Genomic DNA, 15047 nt, shown 5'->3' with positions numbered 1-15047 from the left:
TGTTGAGGAGCCTCAACGTCAGATCAGCTGGTTTTGTGTTAAGCTCTTTGTTATGACTCTGCCTCATCTGACCACAGCGGTCGCTTGGTGTTCTCATGGAGAAGATGTATGCTGCCAGCCCCCATTTCATCCGCTGCATTAAACCCAACCGTGAGAAGCAGCCTGGAGTTTTCCAGCCTGATGAAGTGCTGAACCAGGTGAGGAGCACTGTGGATAATCTCAGTATGTGGACGTGATGCTGCATGGATACCGCACTTACGTGCATCATTCATCTTTTTTCCAGCTGCGGTACAATGGCCTGATGGAGACGCTGCGGATACGCAGGGATGGCTTCTCATGGAGACCTTCCTTCCAGGACTTTGTCGGGCAGTGAGTAGCTTCTTCCTCTGTGCCTGAGAGGCACCATAGGAATGCAGAGAAACACTCTCACGATGAGCGTCTCTGGCCGTGGTCACATGTACTGTCCTGTGAGTTTAGTGCCCCCTGTTGGTGGGAGGGGGAAGTCTGAGATAGGGATTATAAGTTGCCCACGTTCTGCCAAGTCAAGGTACAGCCGTGTATGCTGCGGTCATGTGATCTACGCTGAGGTCCCTGTACAGCCGTGTATGACGCGGTCATGTGATCTACGCTGAGGGCACTGTACAGCCGTGTATGCTGCGGTCATGTGATCTACGCTGAGGTCACTGTACAGCCGTGTATGCTGCGGTCGTGATCTACGCTGCGGTCACTGTACAGCCGTGTATGCTGCGGTCATGTGATCTACGCTGAGGTCACTGTACAGCCGTGTATGACGCGGTCATGTGATCTACGCTGAGGTCACTGTACAGCCGTGTATGCTGCGGTCATGTGATCTACGCTGAGGTCACTGTACAGCCGTGTATGCTGCGGTCATGTGATCTACGCTGAGGTCACTGTACAGCCGTGTATGACGCGGTCATGTGATCTATGCTGAGGTCCCTGTACAGCCGTGTATGACGCAGTCATGTGATCTACGCTGAGGTCACTGTACAGCCGTGTATGACGCCGTCATGTGATCTACGCTGAGGTCACTGTACAGCCGTGTATGACGCGGTCATGTGATCTATGCTGAGGTCCCTGTACAGCCGTGTATGCTGCGGTCATGTGATCTATGCTGAGGTCACTGTACAGCCGTGTATGCTGCGGTCATGTGATCTACGCTGAGGTCACTGTACAGCCGTGTATGACGCGGTCATGTGATCTACGCTGAGGTCACTGTACAGCCGTGTATGCTGCGGTCATGTGACCTACGCTGAGGTCACTGTACAGCCGTGTATGATGCGGTCATGTGATCTACGCTGAGGTCACTGTACAGCCGTGTATGACGCAGTCATGTGATCTACGCTGAGGGCACTGTACAGCCGTGTATGCTGCGATCATGTGATCTACGCTGAGGTCACTGTACAGCCGTGTATGCTGCGGTCATGTGATCTACGCTGAGGTCACTGTACTGCCGTGTATGACGCGGTCATGTGATCTACACTGAGGTCACTGTACAGCCGTGTATGCTGCGGTCATGTGATCTACGCTGAGGTCCCTGTACAGCCGTGTATGCTGCGGTCATGTGATCTACGCTGAGGTCACTGTACAGCCGTGTATGACGCCGTCATGTGATCTACGCTGAGGTCCCTGTACAGTCGTGTATGACGCGGTCATGTGATCTACGCTGAGGTCACTGTACAGCCGTGTATGCTGCGGTCATGTGATCTACGCTGAGGTCACTGTACAGCCGTGTATGCTGCGGTCATGTGATCTACGCTGAGGTCACTGTACAGCCGTGTATGCTGCGGTCATGTGATCTACGCTGAGGTCACTGTACAGCCGTGTATGCTGCGGTCATGTGATCTACGCTGAGGTCCCTGTACAGCCGTGTATGCTGCGGTCATGTGATCTACGCTGAGGTCACTGTACAGCCGTGTATGCTGCGGTCATGTGATCTACGCTGAGGTCACTGTACAGCCGTGTATGACACGGTCATGTGATCTACGCTGAGGTCCCTGTACAGCCGTGTATGCTGCGGTCATGTGATCTACGCTGAGGTCACTGTACAGCCGTGTATGCTGCGGTCATGTGATCTACGCTGAGGTCACTGTACAGCCATGTATGACGCGGTCATGTGATCTACGCTGAGGTCACTGTACAGCCGTGTATGCTGCGGTCATGTGATCTACGCTGAGGTCCCTGTACAGCCGTGTATGACGCAGTCATGTGATCTACGCTGAGGTCACTGTACAGCCGTGTATGCTGCGATCATGTGATCTACGCTGAGGTCACTGTACAGCCGTGTATGCTGCGGTCATGTGATCTACGCTGAGGTCCCTGTACAGCCGTGTATGCTGCGGTCATGTGATCTACGCTGAGGTCACTGTACAGCAGTGTATGACGCCGTCATGTGATCTACGCTGAGGTCACTGTACAGCCGTGTATGACGCGGTCATGTGATCTACGCTGAGGTCACTGTACAGCCGTGTATGATGCGGTCATGTGATCTACGCTGAGGTCACTGTACAGCCGTGTATGACGCGGTCATGTGATCTACGCTGAGGTCACTGTACAGCCGTGTATGCTGCGGTCATGTGATCTACGCTGAGGTCACTGTACAGCCGTGTATGCTGCGGTCATGTGATCTACGCTGAGGTCACTGTACAGCCGTGTATGACGCCGTCATGTGATCTACGCTGAGGTCCCTGTACAGTCGTGTATGACGCGGTCATGTGATCTACACTGAGGGCACTGTACAGCCGTGTATGCTGCGGTCATGTGATCTACGCTGAGGTCACTGTACAGCCGTGTATGCTGCGGTCATGTGATCTACGCTGAGGTCACTGTACAGCCGTGTATGACGCCGTCATGTGATCTACGCTGAGGTCACTGTACAGCCGTGTATGCTGCGGTCATGTGATCTACACTGAGGTCACTGTACAGCCGTGTATGACGCGGTCATGTGATCTACGCTGAGGTCCCTGTACAGCCGTGTATGACGCGGTCATGTGATCTTTGCTGAGGTCACTGTACAGCCGTGTATGCTGCGGTCATGTGATCTACGCTGAGGTCACTGTACAGCCGTGTATGATGCGGTCATGTGATCTAAGCTGAGGTCACTGTACAGCCGTGTATGACGCCGTCATGTGATCTACGCTGAGGTCACTGTACAGCCGTGTATGCTGCGGTCATGTGATCTACGCTGAGGTCACTGTACAGCCGTGTATGACGCCGTCATGTGATCTACGCTGAGGTCACTGTACAGCCGTGTATGACGCAGTCATGTGATCTATGCTGAGGTCACTGTACAGCCGTGTATGCTGCGGTCATGTGATCTACGCTGAGGTCACTGTACAGCCGTGTATGACACGGTCATGTGATCTACGCTGAGGTCCCTGTACAGCCGTGTATGCTGCGGTCATGTGATCTACGCTGAGGTCACTGTACAGCCATGTATGATGCGGTCATGTGATCTACGCTGAGGTCACTGTACAGCCGTGTATGCTGCGGTCATGTGATCTACGCTGAGGTCACTGTACAGCCGTGTATGACGCGGTCATGTGATCTTTGCTGAGGTCACTGTACAGCCGTGTATGCTGCGGTCATGTGATCTACGCTGAGGTCACTGTACAGCCGTGTATGACGCGGTCATGTGATCTACGCTGAGGTCACTGTACAGCCATGTATGACGCGGTCATGTGATCTACGCTGAGGTCACTGTACAGCCGTGTATGCTGCGGTCATGTGATCTACGCTGAGGTCACTGTACAGCCGTGTATGACGCGGTCATGTGATCTACGCTGAGGTTACTGTACAGCCGTGTATGCTGCGGTCATGTGATCTACGCTGAGGTCCCTGTACAGCCGTGTATGCTGCGGTCATGTGATCTACGCTGAGGTCACTGTACAGCTGTGTATGCTGCGGTCATGTGATCTACGCTGAGGTCCCTGTACAGCCGTGTATGACGCCGTCATGTGATCTACGCTGAGGTCCCTGTACAGCCGTGTATGACGCAGTCATGTGATCTACGCTGAGGTCCCTGTACAGCCGTGTATGCTGCGGTCATGTGATCTACGCTGAGGTCACTGTACAGCCGTGTATGCTGCGGTCATGTGATCTACGCTGAGGTCCCTGTACAGCCGTGTATGACGCCGTCATGTGATCTACGCTGAGGTCCCTGTACAGCCGTGTATGACGCAGTCATGTGATCTACGCTGAGGTCCCTGTACAGCCGTGTATGCTGCGGTCATGTGATCTACGCTGAGGTCACTGTACAGCCGTGTATGCTGCGGTCATGTGATCTAAGCTGAGGTCACTGTACAGCCGTGTATGACGCGGTCATGTGATCTACGCTGAGGTCACTGTACAGCCGTGTATGACGCGGTCATGTGATCTACGCTGAGGTCCCTGTACAGCCGTGTATGACGCGGTCATGTGATCTATGCTGAGGTCACTGTACAGCCGTGTATGACGCGGTCATGTGATCTATGCTGAGGTCACTGTACAGCCGTGTATGACGCGGTCATGTGATCTCTACTGAGGTCACTGTACAGCCGTGTATGCTGCGGTCATGTGATCTACGCTGAGGTCACTGTATAGCCGTGTATGCTGCGGTCATGTGATCTACGCTAAGGTCACTGTACAGCCGTGTATGCTGCGGTCATGTGATCTAAGCTGAGGTCACTGTACAGCCGTGTATGACGCGGTCATGTGATCTACGCTGAGGTCACTGTACAGCCGTGTATGACGCGGTCATGTGATCTAAGCTGAGGTCACTGTACAGCCGTGTATGCTGCGGTCATGTGATCTACGGTGAGGTCACTGTACAGCCGTGTATGCTGCGGTCATGTGATCTACGCTGAGGTCCCTGTACAGCCGTGTATGACGCAGTCATGTGATCTATACTGAGGTCACTGTACAGCCGTGTATGCTGCGGTCATGTGATCTACGCTGAGGTCACTGTACAGCCGTGTATGACGCGGTCATGTGATCTACGCTGAGGTCCCTGTACAGCCGTGTATGCTGCGGTCATGTGATCTACACTGAGGTCACTGTACAGCCGTGTATGACGCGATCATGTGATCTACACTGAGGTCCCTGTACAGCCGTGTATGACGCGGTCATGTGATCTACGCTGAGGGCACTGTACAGCCGTGTATGCTGCGGTCATGTGATCTACGCTGAGGTCACTGTACAGCCGTGTATGCTGCGGTCATGTGATCTACGCTGAGGTCACTGTACAGCCGTGTATGACGCGGTCATGTGATCTACACTGAGGTCACTGTACAGCCGTGTGTGACGCAGTCATGTGATCTACGCTGAGGTCCCTGTACAGCCGTGTATGACGCGGTCATGTGATCTACACTGAGGTCCCTGTACAGCCGTGTATGCTGCGGTCATGTGATCTACGCTGAGGTCACTGTACAGCCGTGTATGACGCGGTCATGTGATCTATGCTGAGGTCACTGTACAGCCGTGTATGCTGCGGTCATGTGATCTATGCTGAGGTCACTGTACAGCCGTGTATGCCGCGGTCATGTGATCTACGCTGAGGTCACTGTACAGCAGTGTATGACGCGGTCATGTGATCTACGCTGAGGTCCCTGTACAGCCGTGTATGACGCGGTCATGTGATCTTTGCCGAGGTCACTGTACAGCCGTGTATGCTGCGGTCATGTGATCTACGCTGAGGTCACTGTACAGCCGTGTATGATGCGGTCATGTGATCTAAGCTGAGGTCACTGTACAGCCGTGTATGACGCCGTCATGTGATCTACGCTGAGGTCACTGTACAGCCGTGTATGCTGCGGTCATGTGATCTACGCTGAGGTCACTGTACAGCCGTGTATGACGCAGTCATGTGATCTACGCTGAGGTCACTGTACAGCCGTGTATGACGCAGTCATGTGATCTATGCTGAGGTCACTGTACAGCCGTGTATGCTGCGGTCATGTGATCTACGCTGAGGTCACTGTACAGCCGTGTATGACACGGTCATGTGATCTACGCTGAGGTCACTGTACAGCCGTGTATGCTGCGGTCATGTGATCTACGCTGAGGTCACTGTACAGCCATGTATGATGCGGTCATGTGATCTACGCTGAGGTCACTGTACAGCCGTGTATGCTGCGGTCATGTGATCTACGCTGAGGTCACTGTACAGCCGTGTATGACGCGGTCATGTGATCTTTGCTGAGGTCACTGTACAGCCGTGTATGCTGCGGTCATGTGATCTACGCTGAGGTCACTGTACAGCCGTGTATGACACGGTCATGTGATCTACGCTGAGGTCACTGTACAGCCATGTATGACGCGGTCATGTGATCTACGCTGAGGTCACTGTACAGCCGTGTATGCTGCGGTCATGTGATCTACGCTGAGGTCACTGTACAGCCGTGTATGACGCGGTCATGTGATCTACGCTGAGGTTACTGTACAGCCGTGTATGCTGCGGTCATGTGATCTACGCTGAGGTCCCTGTACAGCCGTGTATGCTGCGGTCATGTGATCTACGCTGAGGTCACTGTACAGCGGTGTATGCTGCGGTCATGTGATCTACGCTGAGGTCCCTGTACAGCCGTGTATGACGCGGTCATGTGATCTACGCTGAGGTCCCTGTACAGCCGTGTATGACGCAGTCATGTGATCTACGCTGAGGTCCCTGTACAGCCGTGTATGCTGCGGTCATGTGATCTACGCTGAGGTCACTGTACAGCCGTGTATGACGCGGTCATGTGATCTACGCTGAGGTCACTGTACAGCCGTGTATGACGCGGTCATGTGATCTACGCTGAGGTCCCTGTACAGCCGTGTATGACGCGGTCATGTGATCTATGCTGAGGTCACTGTACAGCCGTGTATGACGCGGTCATGTGATCTATGCTGAGGTCACTGTACAGCCGTGTATGACGCGGTCATGTGATCTCTACTGAGGTCACTGTACAGCCGTGTATGCTGCGGTCATGTGATCTACGCTGAGGTCACTGTATAGCCGTGTATGCTGCGGTCATGTGATCTAAGCTGAGGTCACTGTACAGCCGTGTATGACGCGGTCATGTGATCTACGCTGAGGTCACTGTACAGCCGTGTATGCTGCGGTCATGTGATCTACGCTGAGGTCCCTGTACAGCCGTGTATGACGCAGTCATGTGATCTATACTGAGGTCACTGTACAGCCGTGTATGCTGCGGTCATGTGATCTACGCTGAGGTCACTGTACAGCCGTGTATGACGCGGTCATGTGATCTACGCTGAGGTCCCTGTACAGCCGTGTATGCTGCGGTCATGTGATCTACACTGAGGTCACTGTACAGCCGTGTATGACGCGATCATGTGATCTACACTGAGGTCCCTGTACAGCCGTGTATGACGCGGTCATGTGATCTACGCTGAGGGCACTGTACAGCCGTGTATGCTGCGGTCATGTGATCTACGCTGAGGTCACTGTACAGCCGTGTATGCTGCGGTCATGTGATCTACGCTGAGGTCACTGTACAGCCGTGTATGACGCGGTCATGTGATCTACACTGAGGTCACTGTACAGCCGTGTGTGACGCAGTCATGTGATCTACGCTGAGGTCCCTGTACAGCCGTGTATGACGCGGTCATGTGATCTACACTGAGGTCCCTGTACAGCCGTGTATGCTGCGGTCATGTGATCTACGCTGAGGTCACTGTACAGCCGTGTATGACGCGGTCATGTGATCTATGCTGAGGTCACTGTACAGCCGTGTATGCTGCGGTCATGTGATCTATGCTGAGGTCACTGTACAGCCGTGTATGCCGCGGTCATGTGATCTACGCTGAGGTCACTGTACAGCAGTGTATGACGCGGTCATGTGATCTACGCTGAGGTCACTGTACAGCCGTGTATGACACGGTCATGTGATCTACGCTGAGGTCACTGTACAGCCGTGTATGACGCGGTCATGTGATCTACGCTGAGGTCACTGTACAGCTGTGTATGACGCGGTCATGTGATCTACGCTGAGGTCACTGTACAGCCGTGTATGCTGCGGTCATGTGATCTACGCTGAGGTCCCTGTACAGCCGTGTATGACGCAGTCATGTGATCTATACTGAGGTCACTGTACAGCCGTGTATGCTGCGGTCATGTGATCTACGCTGAGGTCACTGTACAGCCGTGTATGACGCGGTCATGTGATCTACGCTGAGGTCCCTGTACAGCCGTGTATGCTGCGGTCATGTGATCTACACTGAGGTCACTGTGCAGCCGTGTATGACGCGATCATGTGATCTACACTGAGGTCCCTGTACAGCCGTGTATGACGCGGTCATGTGATCTACGCTGAGGGCACTGTACAGCCGTGTATGCTGCGGTCATGTGATCTACGCTGAGGTCACTGTACAGCCGTGTATGCTGCGGTCATGTGATCTACGCTGAGGTCACTGTACAGCCGTGTATGCTGCGGTCATGTGATCTACACTGAGGTCACTGTACAGCCGTGTATGCTGCGGTCATGTGATCTACGCTGAGGTCACTGTACAGCCGTGTATGACGCGGTCATGTGATCTACACTGAGGTCACTGTACAGCCGTGTGTGACGCAGTCATGTGATCTACGCTGAGGTCCCTGTACAGCCGTGTATGACGCGGTCATGTGATCTACACTGAGGTCCCTGTACAGCCGTGTATGCTGCGGTCATGTGATCTATGCTGAGGTCACTGTACAGCCGTGTATGCGGCGGTCATGTGATCTATGCTGAGGTCACTGTACAGCCGTGTATGCCGCGGTCATGTGATCTACGCTGAGGTCACTGTACAGCAGTGTATGACGCGGTCATGTGATCTACGCTGAGGTCACTGTACAGCCGTGTATGACACGGTCATGTGATCTACGCTGAGGTCACTGTACAGCCGTGTATGACGCGGTCATGTGATCTACGCTGAGGTCACTGTACAGCTGTGTATGCTGCGGTCATGTGATCTATGCTGAGGTCACTGTACAGCCGTGTATGCTGCGGTCATGTGATTTACGCTGAGGTCACTGTACAGCTGTGTATGACGCGGTCATGTGATCTACGCTGAGGTCACTGTACAGCCGTGTATGCTGCGGTCATGTGATCTACGCTGAGGTCACTGTACAGCTGTGTATGACGCGGTCATGTGATCTACACTGAGGTCACTGTACAGCCGTGTATGACGCGGTCATGTGATCTACGCTGAGGTCACTGTACAGCCGTGTATGACGCGGTCATGTGATCTACGCTGAGGGCACTGTACAGCCGTGTATGCTGCGGTCATGTGATCTACGCTGAGGTCACTGTACAGCCGTGTATGACGCGGTCATGTGATCTACGCTGAGGTCACTGTACAGCCGTGTATGCTGCGGTCATGTGATCTATACTGAGGGCACTGTACAGCCGTGTATGCTGCGGTCATGTGATCTACGCTGAGGTCACTGTACAGCTGTGTATGACGCGGTCATGTGATCTACGCTGAGGGCACTGTACAGCCGTGTATGCTGCGGTCATGTGATCTACGCTGAGGTCACTGTACAGCCGTGTATGACGCGGTCATGTGATCTACGCTGAGGTCACTGTACAGCCGTGTATGCTGCGGTCATGTGATCTACGCTGAGGTCACTGTTCAGCCGTGTATGACGCCGTCATGTGATCTATACTGAGGTCACTGTACAGCTGTGTATGCTGCGGTCATGTGATCTACGCTGAGGTCACTGTACAGCCGTGTATGCTGCGGTCATGTGATCTACGCTGAGGTCACTGTACAGCCGTGTATGACGCCGTCATGTGATCTATACTGAGGTCACTGTACAGCCGTGTATGACGCGGTCATGTGATCTACGCTGATGTCACTGTACAGCTGTGTATGACGCGGTCATGTGATCTACGCTGAGGTCACTGTACAGCCGTGTATGCTGCGGTCATGTGATCTACGCTGAGGTCACTGTACAGCCGTGTATGCTGCGGTCATGTGATCTACGCTGAGGTCACTGTACAGCCGTGTATGCTGCGGTCATGTGATATACGCTGAGGTCACTGTACAGCCGTGTATGACGCGGTCATGTGATCTACGCTGAGGTCACTGTACAGCCGTGTATGCTGCGGTCATGTGATCTATGCTGAGGTCCCTGTACAGCCATGTATGACGCCGTCATGTGATCTACGCTGAGGTCACTGTACAGCCGTGTATGACGCGGTCATGTGATCTACGCTGAGGGCACTGTACAGCCGTGTATGCTGCGGTCATGTGATCTACGCTGAGGTCACTGTACAGCCGTGTATGACGCGGTCATGTGATCTACGCTGAGGTCACTGTACAGCCGTGTATGCTGCGGTCATGTGATCTATACTGAGGGCACTGTACAGCCGTGTATGCTGCGGTCATGTGATCTACGCTGAGGTCACTGTACAGCTGTGTATGACGCGGTCATGTGATCTACGCTGAGGGCACTGTACAGCCGTGTATGCTGCGGTCATGTGATCTACGCTGAGGTCACTGTACAGCCGTGTATGACGCGGTCATGTGATCTACGCTGAGGTCACTGTACAGCCGTGTATGCTGCGGTCATGTGATCTACGCTGAGGTCACTGTACAGCCGTGTATGCTGCGGTCATGTGATCTACGCTGAGGTCACTGTACAGCCGTGTATGACGCCGTCATGTGATCTATACTGAGGTCACTGTACAGCTGTGTATGCTGCGGTCATGTGATCTACGCTGAGGTCACTGTACAGCCGTGTATGCTGCGGTCATGTGATCTACGCTGAGGTCACTGTACAGCCGTGTATGACGCCGTCATGTGATCTATACTGAGGTCACTGTACAGCCGTGTATGACGCGGTCATGTGATCTACACTGAGGTCACTGTACAGCCGTGTATGACGCGGTCATGTGATCTACGCTGAGGTCACTGTACAGCCGTGTATGCTGCGGTCATGTGATCTACGCTGAGGTCACTGTACAGCTGTGTATGACGCGGTCATGTGATCTACGCTGAGGTCACTGTACAGCCGTGTATGCTGCGGTCATGTGATCTACGCTGAGGTCACTGTACAGCCGTGTATGACGCGGTCATGTGATCTACGCTGAGGTCACTGTACAGCCGTGTATGACGCGGTCATGTGATCTACGCTGAGGTCACTGTACAGCCGTGTATGACGCGGTCATGTGATCTACGCTGAGGTCACTGTACAGCCGTGTATGCCGCGGTCATGTGATCTACGCTGAGGTCCCTGTACAGCCGTGTATGACGCGGTCATGTGATCTACGCTGAGGTCACTGTACAGCCGTGTATGACGCGGTCATGTGATCTACACTGAGGTCACTGTACAGCCGTGTATGACGCGGTCATGTGATCTAGACTGAGGTCACTGTACAGCCGTGTATGACGCGGTCATGTGATCTACACTGAGGTCACTGTACAGCCGTGTATGCTGCGGTCATGTGATCTACGCTGAGGTCACTGTATAGCCGTGTATGATGCGGTCATGTGATCTACGCTGAGGTCACTGTACGGCCGTGTATGACGCGGTCATGTGATCTACGCTGAGGTCACTGTACAGCCGTGTATGACGCGGTCATGTGATCTACGCTGAGGTCACTGTACAGCCGTGTATGACGCGGTCATGTGATCTACGCTGAGGTCCCTGTACAGCCGTGTATGACGCGGTCATGTGATCTACGCTGAGGTCACTGTACAGCCGTGTATGACGCGGTCATGTGATCTACACTGAGGTCACTGTACAGCCGTGTATGACGCGGTCATGTGATCTATACTGAGGTCACTGTACAGCCGTGTATGACGCGGTCATGTGATCTACACTGAGGTCACTGTACAGCCGTGTATGCTGCGGTCATGTGATCTACGCTGAGGTCACTGTATAGCCGTGTATGATGCGGTCATGTGATCTACACTGAGGTCACTGTACAGCCGTGTATGCTGCGGTCATGTGATCTACGCTGAGGTCACTGTATAGCCGTGTATGATGCGGTCATGTGATCTACGCTGAGGTCACTGTACAGCCGTGTATGCTGCGGTCATGTGATCTACACTGAGGTCACTGTACAGCCGTGTATGACGCGGTCATGTGATCTACGCTGAGGTCACTGTACAGCCGTGTATGACGCGGTCATGTGATCTACACTGAGGTCACTGTACAGCCGTGTATGCTGCGGTCATGTGATCTACGCTGAGGTCACTGTATAGCCGTGTATGATGCGGTCATGTGATCTACGCTGAGGTCACTGTACAGCCGTGTATGCTGCGGTCATGTGATCTACACTGAGGTCACTGTACAGCCGTGTATGACGCGGTCATGTGATCTACACTGAGGTCACTGTACAGCCGTGTATGCTGCGGTCATGTGATCTACGCTGAGGTCACTGTATAGCCGTGTATGATGCGGTCATGTGATCTACGCTGAGGTCACTGTACAGCCGTGTATGACGCGGTCATGTGATCTACACTGAGGTCACTGTACAGCCGTGTATGCTGCGGTCATGTGATCTACGCTGAGGTCACTGTATAGCCGTGTATGATGCGGTCATGTGATCTACGCTGAGGTCACTGTACAGCCGTGTATGCTGCGGTCATGTGATCTACACTGAGGTCACTGTACAGCCGTGTATGACGCGGTCATGTGATCTACGCTGAGGTCACTGTACAGCCGTGTATGATGCGGTCATGTGATCTACGCTGAGGTCACTGTACAGCCGTGTATGACGCGGTCATGTGATCTACACTGAGGTCACTGTACAGCCGTGTATGACGCGGTCATGTGATCTACGCTGAGGTCACTGTAGGGTCATGTGATATGTTGGTCCGTTTCTCAGCATTTCTCATACTGCGCTGTAGGTGGCCGTTCCTTATGATTCAGAGCCTGGCCCGTGAGCGCCCCCTCCTGCCCCATTTCTGTCCTTTAGTCTCTCTCTTTCTATTTGCAGGTTTGGGATCCTCCTCCTTACACCTGAGGTACCTGTGAGCAGAGACAGGTGGGTGCGGGGTGCAGGGTGGACATGTCGAGAGCTTGCGTCTGCTTCATATATGTGGCCTGCTGGGTCTACTGCTGTCCACTGACTCTTCCTCCTCTCTGCAGTTGTGTAAGGATCCTGCAGAGGGTGCAGCTGAGCGGCTGGCAGTGCGGGTAGGTACGCTGGCAGGCCTCCCCATAGTTGGTGCTATATCAGGCTTACACGCCTGTCTCTGTGACTCAACAGGACATCGCGGCTCTTCTTCAAATACTGGCACCAGGATGAGATGATGCAGAACCTGCTGAGGCTGCGGGACGCCGCCATCACCATCCAGAGGCGTAAGTAATAAGGCGGCGCCCACCTGTGGTCCGGGTGGTGGTCACCCCTCTGTGGTCCTCTGTGTGTTACTATGGTTGGCCTCCTGGGGCAGTTCTCAGCAGTCTTTGCCGTTTCCCTCTTCTCTCAGGGTACAAGGGTCTCCTCTGCCGGAGAACGTTCCTCAGTCTCCTGGAAGAAACGCGAAAACTGAAGGAGAAGCTGAAAGAGGAAGAGTCTGAAAGGGAGCGCACGAAACGCCAGGAGGAGCAGGAGGCGGCAGCTCGTGGTAAGGGGATGTCTCTGCTCGGGGAAGGGGTGGTGTGAGATCTCGCTGCTTGGGGTGTGATCTGTCACTGCTGCTCGGGGCAGGGTGTAACATGTGGCTGCTCGGGGGGAAGCGGCTTAACATGTGGCTGCTCTGTGGGGTAGAGGCTTAACATGTGGCTGCTCTGTGGGTAAGTGGGCAGGGGCGTAACATGGCTGCTCGGGGTGGCAGGGGCGTAACATGGCTGCTCGGGGTGGCAGGGACGTAACATGTGGCTGCTCGGGGTGGCAGGGGCGTAACATGCGGCTGTTTGGGGGGCAGGGACGTAACGCGGCTGCTCGGGAGGCAGGGACGTAACATGCAGCTGCTCGGGGGGCAGGGACGTAACGTGGCTGCTCAGGGGGCAGGGACGTAACGTGGCTGCTCGGGGGGCAGGGACGTAACGTGGCTGCTCGGGGGGCAGGGACGTAACGTGGCTGCACGGGGGGCAGGGACGTAACGTGGCTGCTCGGGAGGCAGGGACGTAACATGCAGCTGCTCGGGGGGCAGGGACGTAACGTGGCTGCTCGGGGGCAGGGACGTAACGTGGCTGCTCGGGGGGCAGGGACGTAACGTGGCTGCTCGGGGAGCAGGGGCGTAACATGTGGCTGTTTGGGAGGCAGGGACGTAACATGTGGCTGCTCGGGGGGCAGGGACGTAACATAGCTGCTCGGGGGGCAGGGACGTAACGTGGCTGCTCGGGGGGCAGGGACGTAACATGTGGCAGCTCGGGGGGCAGAGACGTAACATGTGGCTGCTCGGGGGGCAGGGACGTAACATGTGGCTGCTCGGGGGGCAGGGACGTAACATGCGGCTGCTCGGGGGGCAGGGATGTAACATGTTGCTGTACAGGGAGCAGGGGCGTAACATGAGGCTGTTTGGGGGGCAAGGACGTAACATGGCTGCTCGGGGGGCAGGGGCGTAACATGTGGCTGCTCGGGGGCGGGGGCGTATCATCTGGCTGCTCGGGGGGCAGGGAAGTAACATGTGGCTGCTCAGGGGGCAGAGACGTAACATGCGGCTGCTCGGGGGGCAGGGACGTAACATGCGGCTGCTCGGGGGGCAGGGACGTAACATGCGGCTGCTCGGGGGGCAGGGACGTAACATGCGGCTTTTCGTGGGGGGCAGGGACGTAACATGTGGCTGTTCGTGGGGGGCAGGGACGTAACATGTGGCTATTCGGGGGGCAGGGACGTAACATGTGGCTGCTCGGGAATCAGGGGTGTAACATGTGGCTGCTCGGGGGCAGGGACGTAACATGTGGCTGCTCGGGGGGCAGGGACGTAACGTGGCTGCTCGTGGGGCAGGGGCGTAACATGTGGCTGCTCGGGGTGGCAGGGGCGTAACATGGCTGCTCGGGATGGCAGGGGCGTAACATGGCTGCTCGGGGGGCAGGGACGTAACATGTGGCTGCTCAGGGGGCAGAGACGTAACATGCGGCTGCTCGGGAATCAGGGGTGTAACATGTGGCT

The 15047-nt window shown here is 54.9% G+C and overlaps 1 protein-coding gene across 1 annotated transcript in view; it reads left to right on the top strand.

Annotated features, from left to right (window-relative positions):
• LOC122924216 (myosin-IIIb-like) overlaps positions 1 to 15047 on the top strand; it is a 64955-nt gene that overhangs the window by 38119 nt on the left and 11789 nt on the right. Inside the window, exons 16-21 of the mRNA XM_044275136.1 lie at positions 78 to 197; positions 284 to 369; positions 12927 to 12974; positions 13079 to 13126; positions 13200 to 13291; positions 13420 to 13557. Coding sequence (XP_044131071.1) covers positions 78 to 197; positions 284 to 369; positions 12927 to 12974; positions 13079 to 13126; positions 13200 to 13291; positions 13420 to 13557 — 532 coding nt within the window. The remainder of the gene's footprint in view (positions 1 to 77; positions 198 to 283; positions 370 to 12926; positions 12975 to 13078; positions 13127 to 13199; positions 13292 to 13419; positions 13558 to 15047) is intronic.

This window comes from Bufo gargarizans, unplaced genomic scaffold (assembly GCF_014858855.1).
Source record: "Bufo gargarizans isolate SCDJY-AF-19 unplaced genomic scaffold, ASM1485885v1 original_scaffold_903_pilon, whole genome shotgun sequence".
NCBI classification, from domain to species: domain Eukaryota; kingdom Metazoa; phylum Chordata; class Amphibia; order Anura; family Bufonidae; genus Bufo; species Bufo gargarizans.
Note: the sequence above shows the minus strand (reverse complement) of the source record. Positions and strands in the feature narration are given on the sequence as shown.